Source organism: Phocoena phocoena, chromosome 12, assembly GCF_963924675.1.
Source record: "Phocoena phocoena chromosome 12, mPhoPho1.1, whole genome shotgun sequence".
In the NCBI taxonomy this organism is placed as follows: Eukaryota; Metazoa; Chordata; class Mammalia; order Artiodactyla; family Phocoenidae; genus Phocoena; species Phocoena phocoena.
In genome coordinates this window covers 80,842,933-80,867,680 of record NC_089230.1, presented here as the reverse complement: position 1 = coordinate 80,867,680, position 24,748 = coordinate 80,842,933, and the positions used below count along the sequence as shown (strand labels likewise).

The 24,748-nt window shown below is 45.3% G+C and overlaps 1 protein-coding gene across 1 annotated transcript; it reads right to left on the bottom strand.

Moving 5' to 3' along the window:
• Positions 1-3,291: 3,291 nt before the first annotated feature.
• Positions 3,292-4,227, bottom strand: OOEP (oocyte expressed protein). Its single transcript, XM_065889158.1, has 3 exons — positions 4,065-4,227; positions 3,706-3,885; positions 3,292-3,371 (listed from the first exon to the last, which is right to left on the bottom strand). The coding sequence occupies exons 1-3, from the start codon at positions 4,225-4,227 to the stop codon at positions 3,292-3,294; spliced, it is 423 nt and encodes a 140-aa protein (XP_065745230.1).
• Between the last annotated feature and the right edge of the window lie 20,521 nt (positions 4,228-24,748).

Below are 24,748 nucleotides of genomic sequence, written 5' to 3'. Positions count from 1 at the left end.
TCAGATGTAAAAGACTACATTGAATATTATTCTACCTATCTCAAATGTTCAGAAAAGGCAACTTTGTGGAGACAGCCAGCAGATTGTCTGCAAACAGGCATAAGGGAACTTTGTGAAGTGATGGAAATGTTCCCAAACTGGTCTCTGCTGATGGTGGCACAACTCATAAGTTTACGAAAAAAGAAAGCGAATTGTACGCTCACAATTTTATATTATGGAACCAATTAAGTGATTAGATTTTTAAAAACTGCAGTGCAATAGCACTAATACCTAAATTCTCCAAAATAAAAATCGACTGTTGACAAAGATGTAGAGCAACTCGAAGTCCCATACACTGCTCAAAGTCAACTGGTTCAGTCACCTCAGCAATTCCCAGCAATTCCAATCCCAGACATATACTCAAGAGAAATGCACATATGCACGCACCAAGTCCTGTACAACAATTTTCACAGTACCCCTATTCATTATAAGTCCAAACAGGAAAGAATCAAAATGCACATCAACAGGATGGAAAACTAAATTAAGGTTTATTCATACAATGGAACTACAACTGCTGGCAACGTGGACAAATCTTAGATTGAGTCCATTTATAGTTAAGTCACGACAGTAGTTATCCTTGGGGAGGATGCAAAAATGGGGGCTTCTGGAGTGCTGGTAATATCTTTTCTTCTCTGGCTGCTGGTAACATGCACGTGTCCCCTTTGTATTGTTTGATGAATCTTTTCACACTGTGCATGTACATGGTTTTGGTATGAATGGAATGCTATACATAAATAAGATGTTTACTAAAATTATAGAGAAATATTTGGAGTAATGGAAAGCTACTTGAAAGGACCATATGAGCAGTGAGATTTTTTGAGTAATTAATACTCTTTATATTGCCTTATTTAAAAATATTGAGGATGTAAGTATGTTTATCATCAGAAAAATCAACAATGCTATTTTTCAGTGTGGTACTAGTAGATACTTCTACCTTAGCAACTTGTTAGGGAAAAAAAAACATTGTCTTGTCCCTCAATAGAATAACAAATACTGTGGAGTCTTAAATTAAGTGTATTCTAATTCCTCTTACACACACTTACACACACACACACACACACACACAAAGAGAATAAGCTGAAATTCAGCTGTGGAGAAAAATAAAAGCACGTGGGAAAGTATATTATAGAGGTAAGATCCTAGACTCAACATTTTGGTTCAAATCTCACCCACCCCGAAGTCCTAGCTCTGTGATCTCAGCAATTTACTTAGGCTCTAAGAATCCTACCTCAGTGCTTAGCTCAAGGGCCTGGTATGTGACACAAGCTCTTATCAATAAATATATAGCTAATATTACTCCCAAATTCTGAAAGTTAGAATGACAGAGCAACTACCTTTTTTAGATATTAAATGTTGCATTGGTTTGCTAGGGCTACTGTAACAAAATAATTAACTGGGTGGTTTAAACGACAGATTTTTATTTTCTAAAAGTTCTGGAGGCTAGAAGTCCAAGATCAAGGTGTCAGCAGGTTTGGTTTCTTCTGAGGCCTCTCTCTTTGGCTTGCAGAGATAGCCGTATTCTTGCTGTGTCCTCACCTGGTCTTGCCTCTGTGTATGCACATACCTGTGTCTATATTCCTCTTCTTATTAAAAAAAGTCATACTGGCCCACCCACATGACCTCATTTTACCTTAATTACCTCTTTAAAGACCCTATTTCCAAATACAGTCACATTCTGGGGTACTGCGGGTTAAGACTTCAATATGTTAACGTGTATAAAGGATAGAGAACAGGATCATTTACTAACTTAGTTTCGAATAACTTTTGGAAAAATGGACAAGTATTAAGCATAATCCTCTTCCTCCAAATGTTGAACAGTCAAAAATATTCCATGATTCTGTAAAAATCCCACCAGGAAAAACCTGTAGTAATAGTCATCAAATTTCTACAAAAGGAGAAAAAGTAGGCACTCTAAGCTTAAATGTAAAACAGAGGATGAGGGGGAAAAAATCACACAGAAAACAGTAATTGGTTTAACTACATACAATAAAAATTTTTCGTACGCAAAAAATTTGAGAAGCAAAGGGGTGGACAGTATTGGGTGTAATGGACCATTATTTGTTACAAAAGCTTTTACAGATAATAAAAATCCTTATCTTCAGAGTTGAAAGAATGACAGAAATGAATAAAGAAAAATATATAAAAGCGTTTAACAGAAATGTGAAGTAGAATAACGTTCAATATCCCTTGTAATCAAAGATTTGTGTATCTGTGTGTTTAAAATCCTTGCAAACGGCTAGAATCCATTACTGCTAAGGGGTGAAGAAACCGTATGAGTTAAATCAACTCCAACTTTGTGTCTAACGCCACAGAGCTCTTGGCAATCATTCCTCCAAGAATTCTGCTTCCTGAAAGTGGAAGCACCGTGGGATTGGAACTGTTTTGCACAGATTGGTCATAGCATTGTAAAGGGTAATGGAAAAACAACCCAGCCCATGCAGGACACCTGCTTGGGGAGGGGGACAGAGGAGACAGCCGGCTGGAAGGCCACCTGCCAATGCACAAGCTGCCCATTACCGTGGCTCCTTCTGGTAAATCACAGCACCAGCAGAATGAATGCTGATTGCCTCAGCTTGCATGTTGGAATGCCCACCCACGTGCACGGTCAGAGACTCCACTCCAAGAAAACACACGGGCCCACTGGTTGCTACTCAGGAACCAAACACCTGCTTAAAAATGAGAGGCTCAGAGAAGAAGAGCTGGCATTACCTAACAGCTTGTTAGAAATGCATATTCATGGGCTCAATGTACTGAATCAGAATCAGTGGAAAAGGGGCTAAGAAACTGTGTTTTAGCAAGCTCTCGAGGTGATCCTTACACATATTAAAGTTTGAGAACAAATGATGCAAAAGAAACCCAAAGCAGACTGACCCTGCATTTCTGCCCCCTGTGCATGAGGGCCTGACTCTGACCATAAAATCATAAAAGGGTTAGTAGTTTCAAAATGATAGAAACTAAGGAAAAAACAAAAATAAACCCTCCACCTATCAGCCTCTCACATCAAGATATGAATGAAGAGTCAATCTTTTATAAATTTGCTTAATTTTGAGTGAGCCAAGATCTTTATGCCATTGGAAAAAAGGAAATTCATTTATTTACTAGAATGGCACTACAAACTCACGTTTGCAGCAAAAGAATCAAACCACTGTCCATCAAGATACAGGAGAAAAATAAATGCACAGATTTAAGGATATTTGCTTCTCTTGAACTTTAGTAGCGGAAGGAGGACTGTTCTCATGCCCTGGAGAGCACTTATGCAAGAGGACTCTGGGGGACCTGGGGACCTGGTGCCTGGGCCTTCAAGAACTCCTCGAGTTGTTCCATCTTCTCAGCTGGAGAAGGAAAAATGCTTACTGTTTCAAACTACTCCTTCACGGGGGTGGATGTGTGCTGGCAGTATCATTTTTCGGGGTGGAAGCTCTGAACCTAGGACCTGAAACAGCGGCTCGACCAAGCGGAGGCTGGCACAGGCAGTGAGGGGCCTGAATGCATCCCATCTCAGCCTACCTTCCCAGGGTCCTGCTTGGACTCCACTCACAGGGGATGCCCAGGGACCACGTGTAGCATACTGGGAGTTTTGGGAAGACGGAGGCTGCGAGGAGACCAGGTATGGCCAGGTGGCTCCCCCGTGGCTCCCTCCCCACGCACGTTTTCCACGCCCCTCACCTCGGGCGCGCTGCTCGCGGTGACCCGACGCCAGGCTCAGGAGCACGCTCTTCACCCGGCGCTGGACAGCTGGCCGCCCGAAGACGGTGATTTCCACCAACTTCCCGGCGTGAACTGCGTCCACCGTCAGCAGGGCCTGGCTCATCCACTCCATTTCCGGAATCACGGCTCGGTCCGGGCCTGAACGCGAAAGGAGAGACTGAGCAGGGCACGGCGAAGGGCAGGAGGAGCTGGCCCGAAGGGGATGGGACGGGCAGGGCCCGCATCACACGCGGCCCGCGCGTCCGGAAAGGGCTGCGGAGCGCGGCTCGGCGGCCTCTCCCGACTGGGGGGCCACCACCACGCCCCGGGTCGCGCACCGAAGATCGAGTCGGCCAGCCACGCCTCCAAAGAAAACACCAGCGGGTTCCTCAGCTCCTGCACAGGAAACCACCACGGCCGGGAGCGAATCCGTGGCGGCGTAAGTGGGAACCCCAGCAGCCCGTCGCCCCGGGCCTCGGCGGCGCCCGCGTCGTCGACCATGCTCGCACCGGCAGCCAGCGGGTAAAGGGCAAGCAGCTCTCGCGGGATTTGTGGAGGCGCGAAGTTGGGCCCTTTACGGCTTGCGGCCGGTTCTGCCCCCTCCGGTGCGCCTGCGCCCTGCTCCCGGGCGGCCCTGTGGGCGCGGGCTCTGGGGGCTCTTCGTAGCGCGAGCCGTGGCGTCGCCCCACTTTCTCCTCCGCCTGGAACCCCGGCGGCTCTCGGAGACGCCTCCCGGTCAGGTAACGCCTGGCCCCGAGGCGCCGGGGTTGATGGACGGTGTGGTTGGCTGGAGCGGGGTCCCGTCCAGGCCCGGTCCGGGTTCAAAGGTTCCGCCCGAGGCGGGTGAGGCCGAGGGCGGGCTCGTGGAATGTGCATCTTCTCTTTCATCTCCTGCCTCTGGTTCGTTACCGCTTCAGAATCATTCGAACAAGTGCGTCGTGTTTAAAATACAGACGTCAGACGTGGGCATTCTAGAAACGTAGCAAGTGGAGACAAATCTCATTTATTTCCAAAATTCAGAGACGACGAGTGTTGATGCACATTTCTTCCCAGTGTTCTTAATTTTAGTTAAAAGTTTAAATTGTGAAAGATTTCACACATTTAAAAAAGTTGTATAACAAACACTCATGTACCCCCCTACCCCCCATTTAACAAGATGTTAGTATTTCCCACATTTGCCCCGCTCTCTCACCTTTAAAACAGATGTCGGTGAAGACCTTTCCTTCCCTCGCCGCAGGAAATCATGTCCTGAAATCGGTGTGTCACCCGTGCGTGTTCTTATACTTCTCCTAGTGCATTTCTACAAGTTTGGTAGTTGTTTTAGAATAGACAGCGTCTGCTGTACAAACGACTTTGTTCTTACAATTAGTTACGAAGTGTTTGTTTTTTAAATCTTTTTCACGGAAAGTGTGGATTATTTACATAAGGGGGGTGCTACTAATGTACTGAATTCCCTCATCTAGGCCTCAGCAGTTGTCTGAGAGGAGATATTGAATCTAGCTTGTGGATATTTTTATTCAATTTAATTTAAAAAGTCAACATAATAATACATGCATATTGTAAAAAAAAAAGTCTTGAGGATATAAGGTAGTGTATGAAAGTTCTCTCATATATTCTCCCTTAATCTCTTACTAATTCTTTTTCAATGGTGTATACTGTGAATATCTTTTTAGTTTAAATTGTCTTTTCGCCTTCTTTAAGGTTTCTTTTGATGAATACAATTCTTAATTTTAGTATAGTCAGATTTATCAGTCTTTAGGGTAAGTACATTCTGTGTCTTGCTTAAGAAATTCTTTCCCGCCCTGAGGTCTAAAGACATTCACTATACTTTTGAAGTTTCCATCATAACGTTTGAATTCTTGAACCACCTGGGATGAATTTTTTAAATCGGGCATAATGTAGGGATATGATTTCATCCTTTTATAAACTGATAATTTTTTCCTTGAGCCATTCTCTTCAGGATGCATCCAACTTGAAGCCTCTTCAAATTACATCCTTGAAAAATTTCAGACTCCTGCATGTAGCATGAGTTGGCCACAAGGCTGGTTTGTGGTAGTTCATCATTAGATCAAGACATATGTGAGAAAGGCAAGGTCAAGAAAAGTTCCTTTGGCATTCTCATCTGGATGGCAAAGTTTATTTCCGATTCAGTTTTGTTTTGGAAGTGTAGTCATTTGGGGTCTTATGCAGAGACCCCCATGTTAAGTTTCCTACACTTGGCAAGCCTTGAGTTGTATTAGCTGACCCATGCCAGCTTCAAAACAGAATTGTAAGGTTTTTAGGCTTTAGCGGAATCTGCCAAGATGAATCAGTTTTGTCACTCTGTACCTCCAAGGCTTCCTGCTTTGACTCTGATTGGTGGAACTGAGGCATGATGTGAATACTGGCTCCAGCATTTTCTAGTACCTTGCGTTTAGTTTCACCAGTTGTTAACGTTTTGCTTCGTTTATTTTCTCTACCTACACGTCCTTTTTCATGAACTGTTTGTAAGTTGCAGGCATCATGACACTTTACCTCAAGTGTGTGACCGAATGCAAGTGATTTCTGCACCCCATAAAAATTTTTTAAAATACTAGCAAGAAGACTTCCAGGGGATCGCTTGCTTTCATTTTATCTGCTTAGCCCTCGAAGAACCAGTCTGAGGGTATTTGGGTTCAGTCAACAGTATATGAGTGAACTGGTTTTGTAATTTCTCATTGAGAATCTTTGTTCTTCATCACTTCACTTCTTGTAATCTTCAGTTCCTAAGATGACATCTCTATACAATGAAAAATGTTACAAAGCATAATGAACCCAGTTGTTTTGTACCAAAGAATAACATCAAAGAGTACGTCACAGATAGTTAGAGAAAAGTGGTCAAAATGAGGAAAATAAACTAGTAAGGAGATATTAAATCGGTGTCAGACGAGGAGCAATTATGCAGAAAAAGAATACAATAAAAGCTGTATTCTGAACAATAGAGGACAATCTTGTAATGTTTAGGAGCATTTACAAACAGTAACTGTATACCAGTTCCCCTGGGTGGATGGATGGATGGGTAAACTAATAAATAAGGAGATATAATACCACACTACTAAATAATATTCAAGTAAAGCAAGAAATGAAAATCATCACTGACAGGCTATTTGGAATATAACAGTAATTTACAAAGTACCTTTTTAAAACATTATGGACAGTGTACATTCTGAAGAATCTAGTTTTCAGTCCCCTCTCATCCATCCTGTCTGCTCCTCCCTGATATAGTTAACTATTATTAGTTTTTTTGAGTTATCCTTCCATTAAAAAAATGTATAGATAAGGATCTGGGAGTTTTTGCTTTTTTTTTTTTGTAATATTACAGGTATTTTATTGTGCTCTTTTCGCACCAACTTTTTTATTTTGAAAAACTCTAAACCAATGGAAAAATTGTAAGAACATTAAATTTACACTTAGTACCTTTCGTTTAGTTTCACCAGTTGTTAATGTTTTGCTTCATTTATTTTCTCTACCTACACGTCCTTTTTCATGAACTGTTTGTAAGTTGCAGGCATCATGACACTTTATCTCAAGTACTTCAGCATTATCTCCTAAAAACAAGGACATTCTCCTCTATAACCATACGAAATTATTCACTCAGGAAATTTAATGTTGGTCTAATACGGTTGTCTAATATATGACCCAATTTCATTTTCCCCAATTTTTCCAATAATGTATAGCTAATATAGAGTCATTCTCTGTTGCTGTTATTATTGTTTAATGACATTGACATTTTTGAAATATTTTAAATTTTTTTATTGTGGAAAATTTCAAACATACAAAGGTAGAGAAGATAGTATAAATGAATGACCAATATTCTCATCCTATATACAACTTCAAAAAGTATCAACTCATGGATTATCTTGTGTGGAAATAAACAAAGATCACCCAAGTGGGGACAAGCGAAGGCTCTTTATTCAGAGCTTGCTATAGTAAAAGGGAGTCAGCCACCATCACTTGTGTTTGGCGGAGTGTCAGAAGCAGGCAGAGGAGCGGGAAAACTTTCTATAAAGTGGAAAAAAGGTGTGCCTGAAGGGGTAGGTGTCGGCCTGGGGAAACTGTAGGTGGCCTTACTAGAAGCGGGGCATCGTATGTGATTGGTTAGGGGGCGCGTATCTTGCTTTCCCAGTTGGTCCTCAGTTGACATCAAGGGCAAAAATTAGCGAAGCTGTCAGTTATTAATCAAGTCCTGGACATCTTGTGTTGCTGCCATAGGGGTTGTTTGGCTTCCTGGACTGCATGCTGAAGATGGTGGCTCAGAGTTCTATTTTTATGTTTAGTCTGGCCATTGTCTGTATATTCAGTTTCTTGGCCCCTGTTTTTGACAGTTCTCTCATTTGCTGGAGGTTGACGAATTCAGGGAAGGCCAAAGATCCAGGTCTTCACTGCTTGGAGATGGCTCAGCTGTCTGCATGGTCAACTGCATTGCAAGATCTTCTTGCCCTTTTTGTTGTATCATCATGGAGATAACTGATGAGAGAACGAATGTAGAAGCATTTAAGACTCTGGATAGAATGTGTCAAAAGAAAATTCAGAGAGCTTTACTTGAGATGCATATTTTATTAAGTGAGAAACAAACCGTTCACAAACAGGGAGACTTCCAAACCAAAAGTGGCTTAAAGCTCCACTCTGAGCAGTTACAGCTCAGCTTATAAAGCAAGAGGAGGTACATTGTTTTGTATTGTGATTCTAATTGGCTGCCAGAAACTTACGTTCCTTTTAGAGCGGTAGTATTACGTAAGCTTACTTTTTTACTGTAGCTGATTTGCTAGGTTATGCTGACATGAAGAAAGCTTAAGTTTTGTTTAAGGTCAGAGTCATCATTTCAGGGAAATCAGGGCAGCTTTAAGTTTTGATTAGATGACTCTAAGTGTCTGGTCTAGGTCTGTATTCAAACTGTGGCTTCCATTTTGGTTTCTCTTTAACTATGACAAAAACAAGAATTAATAATCCCTGTAAAATGCTTTGGAACCAGTTATCCTAACTGCTCCACCTAGGCCAAGAGAACAAATCCAATAGAACATGAGAGTCATGTGCCTTTTCCTTAAGGTGATACATAGCTTGTTCCACCTTGCCTGTTTCATTGATCCAGGTGCAACAAGAAGTATAAGCAATGACACAGACAGCGCCATGGCTAGCCAGTAAGGAATCTGCAGCAAGGCAGTTGTCCATTGTTACTCATGCCAACGTGTTGAGACTGATCTCTGTTCCATCTGGTATCACTAATAACTTCTGTCAAAGTTTGTGGTAGGTTTCTTCCCATCTTTTCTATTTGTATGGTTCCTACCGATGGGGACACTGCTCTGACTGTTCTCATAAATAATCAGTCAGTAATTCCCCTAGGCTGTGAGCCTGAATAGTCAAGAATGGCCTCATTTTGGCACCCATGTCTGGGTCAGGATTTCCAGCCTTGGTGATTTATAGAATTAGGGTCTCTGTATACAGACAGGTCTCATAATACTATTCCTGAAGTGCATGAAATGTTAGTCTGAGGCAAACAGGACCAGGCAATATGGCCACAAAGGAAGCAGTATCCAGTAGGGACGTGGAAATCCAGGAAAAAAGGGAGTTCACGACATGAAGTTGGAGCCAGGGCCTTACATTAGCTGGGTGACACATCTGGATCTCTCTTAGTCTCTTCCAAGTGATATTTGGCCCATGGCGCTGTGAAGATTGTTGAATCTAAATTTAGAATTACCTTGGGTCAATCAGTAGCTTGTAATAATTGGTTCTTCTTCTGGGAGAGAGGGACACTAGCAGAGTCACAGACTGACTTAAGGTCAGTTGTCCACATAGGCGCAAATGGAAACACCGTCAGCTGTAATTCTGATGTCTTTATCGTGGGGGTCGGTGATGGACAGCATATCCAGCAGTCAGTAAGACTGAGGGCAGTGGTTACTTTTCAGGATGATCTGAGGATAGCATTAGAATGAGTGTATTCTCACCTAACAGTTACAATAAGGAGGGAAAAGAGAAAAGCGTCCTTTACGGGCGGATGACAGCAAGGGGTCTTTAGAAAATGAGAAGAATGATTATAAACAAGCAGACAAAACAGCAATTAGATAGGTCTCTTAGTCCGACAGCAGACCAAGATCTATCTGTGGTCCTCTATTTGTTCCAGAGGTCTGGGCTAGCTGTCTGCTTCCCGAGATTGGCTTCTGGAAGATCTCCGAGAGTACTGAGTTTGAGGTCCCCTATTGGAGTAGTTTTCCAATTGTGTGCAATTGTGAATTGCCTTTTTAGTTGAGAGGCATGAACCCGAATATTGACTGCCCGGGGTTTCACTGTTTCCCTGGTGTTAACAGTAGCTGATAAAGGCCCTTCCAGCGAGATTCAAGAGCGGTTTTCCTCTGATACCTCTTCCTGTTACTGGAATCTCCTGCTGAGGATCGTGAAGAGGCTGTTTAGGAAGGCTCTGTGGGAGGGTGGTCTTGATTGACCGCTTGTGATAGGACTGGGCACAGTGCGTGAGTCCCTTGCCGCGTTTTGCCCTGTCTGCGTGCAGTCGGCAGAGTCTAGTGTCAGAAATGCAGTCTCTAAATACGTGCCTCCCAGGTACCAGCTCATCGGAGGATAAGCGGTACGTGCCTGAGGGAGAGGACAGCATGGCCATAAGGGCTAGTGGGAGTACCTCTGGCCAAGTGAACTCGAAGAGTTTGTGAAGGTTGTGCTAATTTTAATTTAAGGATGTTAATTCCTCCTTTTGACCTTTCCAGAAACTGTAGTTTTTGAGTAAGAGATGACACCTTACAAAGTTCTTTTATAAAGGTTTCTGTAAAGTGTGTGCCTCAATCACTTGATATAAAGGTTGGGATGCCCCAGGTTGGAAACACAAAATCAAGCAGCTTTCTAGTGACTAGAAAGGGTGTAGCTTTTCAGCAAGAAAACGCTTCAACTCATTCTGGAAATAGACATACAATAACTAAACATACTCAAGTCCCATGAAGGGTGAAAGCTGGATAGCCCATCTGAAGGTCTTCATAGGGCCCTTGAGGCTTTGCTTCCTGGCAATGTCCCACCTTTATGTTTTTTTCAGTCTTATGGTGTTGACAGGTGGCACGTAATCTGAAAACAGCCTTACTTTTCTTTCTAAAGTTTCTCCATCAATGTTGATTTACGATAATAACCAATTTGTGTTTTCCATGATGGGTAGTTACATGGAGAAATTTAGCAAATAGCCATTTGAAATCATCTGGAGCCACCAAGTGCCATCTTGAGAGGGCCAGAGACTACCTGAGCAGAGGGTACAACCAGCTTTTCCCGTTCTTCCTTTTCAAAACTGGGGGCTAAATGTTGATATTTTATAACATCCTTTTATGTTAATAATTTATCGTTTGGAGGCTTAGATAGGATCATAACTTTGGTTAAAACGGTTTGTTTGGGGCTTCCCTGGTGGCGCAGTGGTTGAGAGTCCAATACTGATGCAGGGGACGTGGGTTCGTGCCCTGGTCCGGGAAGATCCCACATGCCACGGAGAGGCTGGGCCCGTGAGCCATGGCCGCTGAGCCTGCGCGTCCGGAGCCTGTGCTCCGCAACGGGAGAGGCCACAACAGTGAGAGGCCCGCATACCGCAAAAAAAAAAAAAAAAAAAAAACCAAGAGCTTGTCTAGGTCACTCATGCAAAATTACATGAAATGGCTTTTGCAGTTATGGATGTCGAGGAAAGGACGCTGTCGGGCTCAGCTGAGCTGGGAGACAGAATGGGACTGCCAAGAGTCAGGAGAGCTGATTAAAGCAACAAGGTAAAAGGCTAAACCTGAGGAAGTGTTGCCCCCTGTTCCATCTTCCCTCATGGAACAAGGTCGGGTAGATCAGCACAGAGGTGTCTCACAATTGAGGGGAAACAAAAGGCTCTGGCAGTTTTACGATCCTGGGATGGGTGGGGGGGCAGAGGAGGAGGGAAAGAGGAAGGTCTCGGAGTGGAAAAGTACCAGATACTGAGCCAGAGTGGGGAGGTGTCTTCCCGGTTCCCCCTTATCCCCACCCCATGAGGATGCCTCCACAGAGGCTCCTGAGCTCCTGGAGAAGAGCTCTCCCCAAGGCCTCTGACAGAGACCTAGGAATGTAAATATTCAAAAGCGCTTGACATGGGGGCTGGGGGCTCAACCCCAGTGCTCCCTGCAGAGACTACCGTGCTTTGCTTGCGTGTCCTCTGAATGGAGTCTGTCATCAATTGACTGCTTTGGGTAGGATACATTCTCCTGTTCTTGGGCGAGAAGTGCCTTGATGTTGACACTTGGATATCTGAAAATGTTTTAAATTCTCCATCTGTCCATAATTTGGCTGGGTTATATTATCCTCGTCTTAAGTAATTTTCCTTCAGAATTTTTACAGCAATTCTCCACTGTCTTCTGGCCTCTAACATTGCTAGAGAACCGAGATGCCATTCTGATTCCTATTCCTTTTTTCTTTTTAAGACTTTATTTTTTAGGACTTCCATGGTGGCGCAGTGGTTGAGAATCCACCTGCCAATGCAAGGGACGTGGGTTCGAGCCCTGGTCCGGGAAGATCCCACATGCCGCGGAGCAACTAAGCCCGTGCGCCACAACCACTGAGCCTGTGCTGTGGAGCCCGCAAGCCACAGCTACTGAGGCCCACGCACCTAGAGCCCGTGCTCCGCAACAGGAGAAGCCACCACAATGAGAAGCCTGTGCACTGCAATGAAGAGTAGCCCCGCTGGCCGCAGCTAGAGAAAGCCCATGCACAGGAATAAGGACCCAACGCAGCCAAAAATAAATAAATAAAATAAACTTATTAAAAAAAATAATAATAAATACAGACTTTTTTAGAGCAGTTTTAGGATCACAGCAAAACTGAGCTCTGAGTTCCTATCTCACACCATCTTCCCCCTCACACATCACAGCCCCCCCTGCTGTCAACATCCCACCAGAGTGGGGCATTTGTACACAATCAGTGAACCTACCCTGACTCCTCATTGTCACCCAAAGTCCATACTTAATACATTACCCTTCACTCTTGATGTTGACCATTCTATGGATTTTAGCAAATGTGTAATATCCACTGTTACAGGGTCACACAGAATAGGTTCCCATTCCTTTTCTGTGTCATTTTCTTCTGTCTCTGTAGGTGAGAGGCAGGAAATAGCTGGGCCCCAGGCTGAGCAGCTAGAACTTGTCTTCCGCTGACACTCTGAGACAAGGATAAAGGCAGGAACAGAGAGGAGCTGGCCCCTGCCTGGGCAAGAGATAAGGCAGACACATCTTTCTCATTCTTGTGGTCAAGGAGACCTCCCAGACCACACACATGCATGGAAGTCTCCTCAGGGGTCAAAGAAGGGAAGGGGCACCAGCACATAATATATCCTGTCAACCTCCCAGAAACCCTCGCACTGAAATCCATCTTGGCTGAAAGATGCACATCCACGTGGGGAGGGCCCTGAGTCACACCAAATACGGACACAAGTATGGCAACTGGCCAGGGAACCCGGAAAACTGCCGCCTTGTAAGTGACTGAAGCTCCCCCTTTGGGGCGCATCCCACTCTAAGCCTGCACGTTAACCTTGCACAGTACTTCGCTTTCTAATAAACACTCTGTCTGCTTTACAATCGGTCTCTCTGTTGAATTCCTTCTTCAAAGAAGACGAGGACCGAGGTCCTGCTTCAAGCCACTGCACCCCAATGGCCCCCCAAAATCATGTGTTTTGCATCTTCTGTGTGTCCTTTAGTGTCCTGATGATGTGCTGGTGTAATTTTCTGTTATTCAGTGTGCCTTCTCTGTCTGAAAACACAGGCCATTTCAATTGTGAGAAATTTCTCAAACTATTTCTTAATTCCCTCCCCAACATTTTCTCTGCTTTTATTTTCTGAAATCTTTTAGTTGCTATCATGGATCTTCTAGACTGTCCTTATATTTTTCTTTCCTATTTTATGAACCTTTTAGTTTTTTAATATAATCTGTTCTTATTTCATGAATGTAATATCTTCCAGAAGATATGTGAATTAGCCTTTTTTTTTTGGCTACATTGGGCCTTCATTTTTGCACACGGTCTTTCTCTAGTTGCAGCAAGCAGGGGCTACTCTTGGTTGCAGTGCGTGGGCTTCTCATTGCGGTGGCATCTCTTGTTGCAGAACACAGGCTCTAGGCGTGTGGGCTTCAGTAGTTGCAGCATGCAGGCTCAGTAGTTGTGGCACATGGGCTTAGTTGCTCCATGGCATGTGGAATCTTCCCAGACCAGGGATTGAACCCGTGTCCCCCACATTGGCAGATGGATTCTTAACCACTGCATCACCAAGGAAGTCCCCCGAATTAGCCTTTTGAATCTTCTTCTGTTTACTACATTGTTTCTGCTTTCACAGATTTTTTTTCTTCTCTTTTGTCTCTTTTCTGTTAGAGGTTTCCTTGGAGAATCTGCTCATTATATATGCCTGTTCCTGTTTAAGAGTTGATCTCAAACTCTTGATTGGCAGCTTTGTAAGGAGAGGGTTAGTCTTGTTGATTCAAGGGTTTCATTGTAAAATAACATATCTCAATAGTTTGTAAACTTGAGCTACAACAAAATTACCTGTAGGGCAAGTTAAGACATCGATTACTGGCTCACCACCCCTCCCTGTCTCTAGAGCAGGGCCTTGTTCCTAGGGGTTGCTGATGTTGACTGAAAAAAATGCACCCTCTAAAAGTTGAGAATTACATTTTATCGGGCAGACTTTCTGAGGACTTCAAGCCTGGGAGGTAGCATCTCAGATGGCTGTGAGGGACTGCTCTGAAGAGGTTAGGGAGGAGCCCGGATATATAGGAATTTTTGCAACAAAGACTAAGTAGTCAGAGCATCAAAAGATTACTGTTAATTAAAGAAAACCAGACCTCTCAAGTTAAGGAATGTAGCGCTTTTCTGTGTACGGGAAGATGCAAGAGTCTGGGCTCGCTGAAATCATTCCCTTGATATGCACCTCAGCTACCTGGGGCCAGTATCCTGTGCTTTCCCACCCTGAGTCCTTCAGGGTGCACCACTGAATGTGGCTGCAATGGCTGCGAGTTTGATGGCGGGCATCCTGTTTCCATCCTGAGTCTCCTCAGGGCTCACCATCCAGGCGGTCCAGGCAGCTGTAATGTGATGGACTGATGACTGCAACATCTTTTGTTTACTGGTAGGGCAGCAGTATTTTTCATTCACATGATTCTTGAACCCTCATCCCCACTTTCAGAGGAACCTGATGCCTCTCATTTCTGAAGCAGATTGGGATTCTACAGAACAAATCAGCCTTCTTCAAGGCTTAGTTTTCCATTTTCTCTGGTCTAAAGCAAATATCACATTCTCATCTGCTTTCTAGCTTGCAGTATGTGTCAGTGTGTGTGTGTGTGTGTGTGTGTGTGTGTGTGTACACACCCATCCTTTACCCTTGTGCATTTATGTCTTTTAATAATCTCTTTTTTAGAGGCATTTTGGCAGGGTGTTTGATGAATGCCGCGTATTTAAATCTGCCATGTTTTTAAGGTTTTTCATGTTTAATTTTTTTTTTTTTTTTTTGCGGTACGCGGGCCTCTCACTGTTCTGGCCTCTCCCGTTGCGGAGCACAGACTCCGGACGCACAGGCTCAGCGGCCATGGCTCACAGGCCTAGCCGCTCCGTGGCATATGGGATCTTCCCGGACCGGGGCATGAACCCGTGTCCTCTGCATCGGCAGGCGGACTCCCAACCACTGCGCCACCAGGGAAGCCCCATGTTTAATATTTTTAACTTTCCCTTATAGTTGATGAATAGTTTGGGTATAGAATTTAAAGTTTAAATATTTAAATTATATTTTACATATAAAGCTAATGAGGGACTTTCCTGCCTTCCAATGCAGGGGACGCGGGTTCGATCCCTGGTGGGGGAACTAAGCCCACGCCCCACAACTGCTGAGCTGGCAAGAGAGCCTTCGTGCTGCAATCTACAGAGTCCATGCATTCTGGAGCCCAAGCGCCACAACTAGAGAGAGAAAACCCACACACCACGACTAGAGACAAGCCAGCACCGCAAAGAAAGATCCCCGGCGCCTCAACTGAAGACGCCACGTCATGCGACAACTAAGACCCGATGCAGCCAAAAAAAAAAAGAAAAAGAAATATTTTTAAAATAAATAAAAGTAAATAAAACATAAATCACACTAATTCTGTTTTTTTTTTTTTAAAAGCTAATGACCTATATCCAATGGTATATCTTGCACTCTAGAGTTCTATGTTAAATGCTTTCAGCCTTTAAAAATTGGAGGAAATAAAGGAACCATGAAGTGAACACATGCTGTTAGGAAAAGAGCAACTCCCAACTCCAAGACAAAGTAAAATAGGGCATAAATAATTTCTGTAAATGAAACGTTAAATGGTCGAACATTTGTATTACACCAAGAGCTGATGACTACGGAAAAGTAAAATAAAATGAATATTGGGCAAGAGAATTAAACATGAGGTAGGAAAAAGCCCCGAATAGTGGAAAGCATGTTGCCAAGCCCTCCAGGGTCACCTGGGACTGGGTTTTCAGAGAGGCTCTGTCAACTCTCTGCCCCAGCAAGAGTTACACACTTCCACTGAATTCTCGTGGGTGTGGTCTGAACGACAGGCAGCTCTGTTGACTAACTTCTCCCCATTCAGTGTCCTAGTGAGCTGTTGCATGGGTAGTCCTCAGCGACGAGGCCCCAGGTAATCTGCGCGCGCTGGACCCGCAGCCGTCTCCCGCGCAGGCCACCTGCTCCGCTCGCTGCTGCCCTCGGCCGCTGTTCTCCCGACGGGACGGCCCCTGGGCCATGCGGGACCAGAATCATGCTGGGAGAGGCCTCAATTGCCTCCCAGGCCTGCGGGAGGCCCGCTGTGTCTTCGCTTCCCGCCTCCCCAAACGCTGGCCGCTTTTGCGGGGTGGTGACTCGGCGGGACCCGCGGCCTCGGGAGGGCGGGCAGTTTCCGCCGAGCCTGGAGGTGGAGGCTGGGCGCCACCAAACACCTGGCCTCCCTTCCGGTTGCTTCTCCGGGTCGCAGGGGTCGTGCGGCGGAAGCGCGGAGGGAGCCGAGACATACTCCGCAGAGCTCTTTCGAGCTGGAAGACTTAAGACCAAGCTTCCGGTCCACGTCTGAACCAAGAGGCTGAGCTGGTGGATGCGGCACTTGGTGAGTGAGCCGCGTGCGTGCCCGGGGCGCGAGCACTCCAGGCTGGCAGCATGCTCCCTCCGGGCCGTAGCCCCTCCCGCGGCTGGGGCCTCCTCCGAGTGCCGCTGGCTCCTGCCTCTGCTGGGGAAGGTAATAGTCTTGTACTATGTAGGTCAGCAGAAACGGCGCTAGCAAGCCTGAGAACCAACAGATAAGGAAGGGAATAAGTCAGGAAGCTTCCTGAGCCTTGGGAATCTGGCCGCTTCCCAGGGATCAGCGAATATTCTGAGACTTAACGACTAGAGAGCAAAGCATTTCAGATAATAGCCAGAGCTGCACTTTTGCGCGTAAGCTGTTTATCGGCTTGCGGCTTGGCATTAGAAGCAGGACTCCTTTGAGCAGTACTCTAGTCTCAGCCGTGGGGTAGACGCACCGCCCGAGACCTTCCAATCGGGACTCCAGGTCGCCGTTCCAGGGACTTCCCAGCGCTGCTTGTATCTGGATGTAGGTGCTTCCCCAATTCGGTGACGTATAAACCTCTGTCTTTACTATTCTTTCTGTTAGTTATACTGTTCTCTTAATTAGTATACTGTAATCATTGTTAATTCAACAGACTCTGGCTAGATTCTTGTTTAACTGAGTGTAGAGTGGTTATTTTGCCAGCGAGTCCTACGAACCTTGCAACCGAAAGTAAGGCTTTCGGCAAAACAGCCTCCCGGCCTCGCAGGCACCGGGACCTAGCTCTCCGGACCTGAGCACCCTCTCCCCGCGCAGGCCGGAGTGCGGATCTCCTCCCCCAAACAGAATGCTGGTTCAACACTGACCCGAGGAGATCCAAGGTGCTTCGAAGACCCCTTGGAGATCACAGTCTACGGACGATGCTACTCGAGGGAAGGACACAATGGATTTATCCAGGTGTTGGTCGAGTGGCACCGATGCCGCCAGGACCCAAGAGAGAGGCTTGGGCGGGCGGGGCCCTCTGCGCAAGTATGTTTGTGTGGGAAGGGAGGTTTCTCCATCCCCTTCCCGTCCCTTCGGGAAAGCCCCTAAGCCTGACTCCTGAGCCTCTAAATCTTTGGGACGATCATTCAGTGTCAGTACATCCAGAGTGTGGACTGAGTTCCGCAGGTGGGGGGAGCTGGGCCTCGCCAGCTTGAGGGCCGCGGCGGTCACGTGCCTATTTTAAAATTCTTGTCACATGCTTCTGATTCTAATTTGGCGGCTTTTCTCTCCTGTGCGGGTAGCTCAGACCTCCTCGAGACTGGCGCTGGGACGAACTGAATCTAGTTGCTGACGCACCGGCAAAACCGCCGGCCCCCTGCCAGGCGAAACTGGGCTGGGGGCTGCAAGTCCAAGGTCTAACTGTTCAGGCCCAGTAAGTTGGAGAGAAGTGTTCGCAGGTCCCCTCCTTGCTTTGGCTTTCCTTGTTTCTTGATACAAATCGATTTACTTCACGGATCCCCACTAATCTGGAGAGTTAAAACAAAGAAGCGCACTTAACGTGTTGATGGGCTGGAGGGAAAGCCGTTTCCCTAGAGGTTGTGGGCAGGGTGGGACATAGATGGTAGACTTGCCTAGTCACCACGACCCGGGTTTAATGGGTTCCTCATTTTACACACCGGCTCCAAGTAGTGGGGTGGTGGGGATGCCACTCCTGGCCCTAGATTGACGCCGTGTTCATACCTCCCCGCCCCCCCAGCATCCCGCAGCGGCCCTGAGGCATCCCTGGGGTGCACGGTCATGGGCAGGGATCCTCTGTGTTGAGACCCTTCGGAGGCTTGGGACTACTTCGTCTGGACTGGGGCCGCTCGATCGGGAATTTCTCCAGATGCCCTGCAGCTGGAAGTGCAAGTTGTAACCTCAGCTCTGCGGGCCCTGGCGACCCGCCATGGCTCCCGAGCCCGGCCTTGCCCGAAGTGGTCCGGGCCTCTCTTGAAACCCGGAGGCCTCACAGGCACCGGATTCTGTCTGCATAGCCGGAAAACTCCTGGACGCGAACCGGAAAAGTTTGGAAAACACACCGACCGCAGACGGATGGGGGGATCGGGCGGGGCCAGCGCTCCTCCCCCGCCTCCTTCCAGCCGCGAGACAGGTTGAGCCCTCCGCCCTCGCCGCCCGGAGGAGGGCATCCAGGAGCATCTGGGACACCAGGCTCACAGGGGAACAAGACAGACAAGTCGTTCCCTTAAATCTCCGCAATCTCGTATAAACAGGGTGGGAGGGGGCAGAGGGACACACCGATCTCTCCCCTTCCCTCTCACCTCGCTGCTAGGTCTTCAGGGCCCTTGTGGAGGTGGTCTCGCCCGGCAGAGCGGGCTGCATTCGCGGGCTCCGGAAAGCTCCCGAGACCTTGCGGAGAGGCAAACAAGGCTCTCCAACCCAGGCCGCAGCCCCGGTCTGTCTCCACCCCACCCGCTGTCATCCTCGGACCCGCCCGGCGGCCCGGAGCCCGCAGCGGGCCTTCCCACTCTCCGGCGACTCGCGGACGAGCAGTTGCCTTCTGCAAAGGACGACGGACTGAGCCTGTTCTTCTCCAGGGGCCGGAAAACCGAGATCCTGGCCAGGCCTTTCGGGTTGAGAGTTTGCACTTGCAGCAGGATCTCGATCAGTTGCTCGAAGTGCACGATTTGGTGCCTGGGTTGTGAGCGCGGCGGGAAGGGGGCGCCGGAGGGTCAGGCCGGGCTGCTCCGGGCGCAGGGGCAAGACTGTAACCCCGGCCGCGCGCGCGGGAGAAGGAGCTCGCCCGAGCCGGCGGGTGGAGCGCGCCCCCGCCAAGCACTCACCTAGGATCTTTTCCACATGCTCTACGGGTTTGCAGGTGCTCCCCTTGGAACCAGTAGAGAAGGATGCGCAGGTCGATGAGTGCCCGTCGCGTGAATACAGGCAAATCCTCCCCTCTTTCTCCTCCTGGGGCGAGGCCCCCTCAGTGTCCTGGTAGAAGCTGGACGCCACAGCCCGTCGAAGCCCGGGAAGCCCTCGGGCGGCCCCTGGGTTTTTTGGTCCAGGGCTTGAGCCGCGCTGCGGGGCGACCCAACCCCGAAGCCCAGTATGGGGTCAGACCCGGGCCCAGGCGGCCGGGACTCGCGGAGGGCGCTCCTGCTGCGGGCGGCGCGAGGTACCGAAGGCCTCTCGGAGGTCAGGCAGCGCTCTTCCAGCGCCGGGCGGCTTTCCAGCTACTGGTGTCCTCTCAGCCCACAGGTCAGCGTCTGTGCATGTTATGAACATTTCCGTTAGAAATGGAAGAACCCCAGATGTGGAATCACTAGTTCAACAATCACAAACACATTCTATTCTCTTTAGAGACTGCTTTTTTTCTTTTGCAGCTTTATTTGTATCAAACTACAGAGAATCATAGGGAAGTCAAACATTTACTAAATCCAACTCTCTACCTGGCACCTGCACTATAACAGGTACTTCTCATTTAACCTGCTCCCAGCACCTGCCCTTCCCTAGTTTTCTCCCTTCCAGTGAAGGCCACTATCTTTCACCGGGTTGAATCCTCCCTTTCTGTCACATTTCACACCTATAAACAAATCCTGTCAGCTCTGCTTTCAAAATAAACCTCAAATAGGACTGCTTCTCACGGCCTCCATTGCTAAGAAACCAGTCTGCGCTATCACCATCCTTTGCCTCTGTAAGAGCTTCCTTGTAGCCTTACAGAAGCTTAAGTTACAACTTTCCCATCAGATCAAAATCTTTTCTCCCTTAGGGACTGCCCTGGTGGTCCAGTGGTTCAGACTCCGCCTCCCAATGCAGGGGGCCTGGGTTCGAATCCTGGTCAGGAAACTAGAGCCTGCATGCTGCAACTGAAGATCCCGTGTGCCGCAACTAAGACCCAGCACAGCCAAATAAATAAATAAATATATAAAAAAACTTTTCCCCCTTAAAGTATATTCTCCATATAGCAGCCAAAGTCATCCTTTGAAAATACAGGTTCATGTCAGTGTCCTTGCCCTTGTGGAACAGAATAGGAAGCACAGAAATACAGAAACATGTATGTGTGTGTATATGGCATATAATGAAACTGTTATTTCAAAAACAGTGCTGGGACATTTTGAAAATAAATGTGGATGCCTATCTGATATACACATAAGGTTTTTTCCAGAAAGAGTGTAAACATTTTGCCTCTTTGGAAAAGCAGTGCAGGAATCTGTTTCTGTTTTGTAAATAAGTTCATTTGTATATTTTTTTAGATTCCACATAAAAGTGATATCACATGATATTTGTCTTTCTCTGTCTGACTTACTTCACTTAGTATGATAATCTCTAGGTCCATCCATGTTGCTACAAATGGCATTATTTCATTCTTTTTTATGGCTGAGTAATATTCCATTGTATATATGTACCACAGCTTCTTTATCCATTCATCTGGACATTTACGTTGCTTCCATGTCTTGGCTATTGTAAATAGTGCTGCAGTGAACATTGGGGTGCATGTATCTTTTCGAAGTATGGTTTTCTGCCGATATATGCCCAGAGAAAGTATGTATAAGTATGTATATACTTATTTACAAAACAGAAACAGACTCACAGACTTAGAGAAAAGCTTATGGTTACCAAAGGGGAAAGATGCAGGGGTGGGGGGGAGGGATAAATTAGGAAGCTGGGATTAACATATACACACTGCTATATATAGAATAGATAATCAACAAGGACAGAGAACTCTGCGAAAACCTATATGGGAAAAGAATCTGAAAAAGAATATTTATACATATGTATCTGAATCACTTTGCTGTGCACCTGAAACTAACACAACATTGTACATCAACTATACTCCAATTTAAAATAAAATTTTTTTAAAAAAATCAGTGCTGGAAGAATATATAGATCAATGTTTATATAATTTGAGGGTAAAGAGAAACTTCCAGATCATGGCTCCAAAAGCTGGCACTATAAAAGAACAGTAATAGTTTTTACTAAATTAGAATTAAAACTTCTTTAATTGGGAAAAAAAAATTCCCCTATGCCCCATCTCTAAAATATGAAGTCAAAGACAAATTATAAACAGAGAAGTTGGTTGGTTATTGCAAAAGTGTTAGTGTCACAGATGGGGCAGGGATGCATTTTGCTCTATTTTATGAATAATTTAAAATACAAGTACAAGAAAAAGACAAGGATTCATATTACTTGGAATTAGCACGTTAGATGTGTCTTTCTTCATCACCTCTCCACTTAAAACTGCTCTATAATGTCCTTTTTTTTTTTTACGTGAACAGCAAAATTGAGCAGTAAGTGCAGAGGCTTCCTATATACTCCTCATTATCCCCTACCATCCACCCCCAACACAGGACCTCCCTCACCATCAATATCCCTCACCATACTGGTGCGTTTGTTATTACGATGAACACACATCTGCACATCATTACCACTCAAAGTCCATAGTTTATCTTAGTGTTCACTATATTGGTGTAAGGGTAATTTTGGCCTCACAGAAAAAGTTAGAAAATATTCCCCCTTCTTCTATTTTCTGGAAGAGATGTTAGAGCATTGATACAATTTCTTTTTTAAATGTTTGGTAGAATTCATCTTTATATGCCAGAATAAAGTAAAGGAAAGAAATCCTTCAGAAAGTAGAACAATCATTAATCAAAATTAAAAGCTTCTGGGAATTCCCTGGCGGTCCAGTGGTTAGGCCTCAGCGCTTTCACCGCTGGGGCCCAGGTTCGATCCCTGGGGAACTAAGATGCTGCAAGCCACGTGGAACGGCAAAAAAAAAAAAAAAAAAAAAAAAACATTAAAAACTTCTGCTTTGTGAAAGACACTGTTAAAAGAATAAAAAGACAAGCCACAGACTTGAAGAAACTATTTGCAAAACACACTTCTAATAAAGGATTTGTATACAAATATACAATGAATGCTTAAAACTGAATAATAAAATAACCAATTAAGAAATAAGCAAAATAGGGACTTCCCTGGTGGCACAGTGGATAAGACTCCAGGTTCCCAATGAAGGGGGCCCAGGTTCGATCCCTGGTCAGGGAACTAGATCCCACATGCCTGCCACAACTAAGAGTTCGCATGCCACAACTAAGGAGCTTGTGTGCCACAACTAAGGAACCTGTGTGCCACAACTAAGGAGCCTGCCTGCCGCAACTAAGGCCTGGTGCAACCAAATAAATAAATAAACATTTTTAAAAATAAGCAAAATAATTGTTATAAGATAGGAGAGGAAACAGAATCAATTTGTACAATTAAAACCACAAAAGGTTGAAAAGAGTGAAAGACAAAAGCAGGAGTAAAGAACAGGGGCAACAAATAGAAAACAGTAACAAATATGGAAGATATTAACCAACTATTTCTGTAATCACTTTAATGTTAATGGTCAAAGTATACCATTTAAAAGTGAGAGATCAAGAAACAAGACCCAACGATATACTGTCTACAAGAAGCCTATTTTAAATATAAAGGCATACGTAAGTTGCCAAATCCAAGTTTGTGTGCCCAACGCACAGTGAGGCTAAACAAACCAAAATGTCAGTTTGGAGCAAAGAAAGCTTTATTGCAACAGCCAAGCAAGAAGAATGAGTGACTTGTGCTCAAAACACCCAAACTCCTCCCATGGTTTTGGGGAAATGTTTTAAAGGCAAAATTTGGAGTGAGGATTGCAGGGTGTGTGACTTTCTTCTGATTTATTGGTAGTAAGTTATCAGGGTGGTGCTCCAGGAATCTAGTGCTCATCTTGAAGTTACCATCCTCCACCTGGGTGGGGGCCTTAGTCCCTCCAGAAGAACTCAAAGGTGTATTGTTATGTTCCTTGAGGAGGAACCAGGACCTTGGTTAAGCAAGACCCGAACCGGAAGTTAAGCAAAATAGCCTGAACAATTGTTCAGCCATAAAACAGTCCTATTTCCTCCTCAAGGGATATACATAACAGTCTGAAACGTATCTTTGGGTTGTTATGCAGAAACCAAGACCCCCACCCAGGTGGAGGATGGTGATGATATGCTGAACACATATAGATCCCGGACTGGTTGGAACAAGGTTATGACTAGGATTCCCAAAACATCCTGTTACCTCACCACCAACCAGAAATGTCACAAACTGCAGCCCTCACCCCAAATATTGCCTTTAAAAACTCTGCCCTGAAAGTCATCAGGGAGTTCAGGTCTTTTGAACATGAGCTGCCTGTTCTCCTTACTTGGTGCCCCACAAATAAACACTGTAATTTCCTCCACCATAACCTGGTGTCAACAGATTGGCTTTGCTGTGTGGCAGGAGAGTGGGCCCAAGTTTGGTTTCATAACAATAGTTTGAACTAAATGAAAATGAAAACACAACCTAATATTTGTGGAATACAGTGGAAACTGCTTAGAGGGAAGTATTGATATAGAGCCTTGAATGCATATATTAGAAAAGAAGACCTAGAATCAGTCATCTAAGTCTCCACCTTAGGAAATTAGAAAAAGAGGAGCAACTTAAATCCACAGTAAGCAAAAGAAAAGAAATAATAAACATTAGAGCAGAAATCAGTGAAATTGAAAACAGGAAATCAATAGAGAAGATCAACGAAACCAAAAGCTGGTTCTTTGGAAAAAAAACAATAAAATCAATAAAACTCTAGTCAAGGTAACTAGGAAAAAAAGAGAGAAGATACAAATTACTAATATCAGAAATAAAAGATGGGACATCACTACAGATCCCATGGATTTTAAAAAGATAATAAAGGAATATTATGAATAAGTCTATGTCCACAAGTTTGATAATTTAGGTGAAATGGACCAATTCCTTGAAAGACACAATCTGGCAAAACTCACATAAAAAGAAATAGACAGAGGGCAGACAGCAGAAGCAAGAAGAATTACAATTCTGCAGCCTGTGGAAGGAAAACCACATTCATAGAAAGACAAAATGAAAAGGCAGAGGAATTTGTACCAGATGAAGGAAAAAGATAAAACCCCAGAAAAACAACTAAATGAAGTAGAGCTAGGCAACC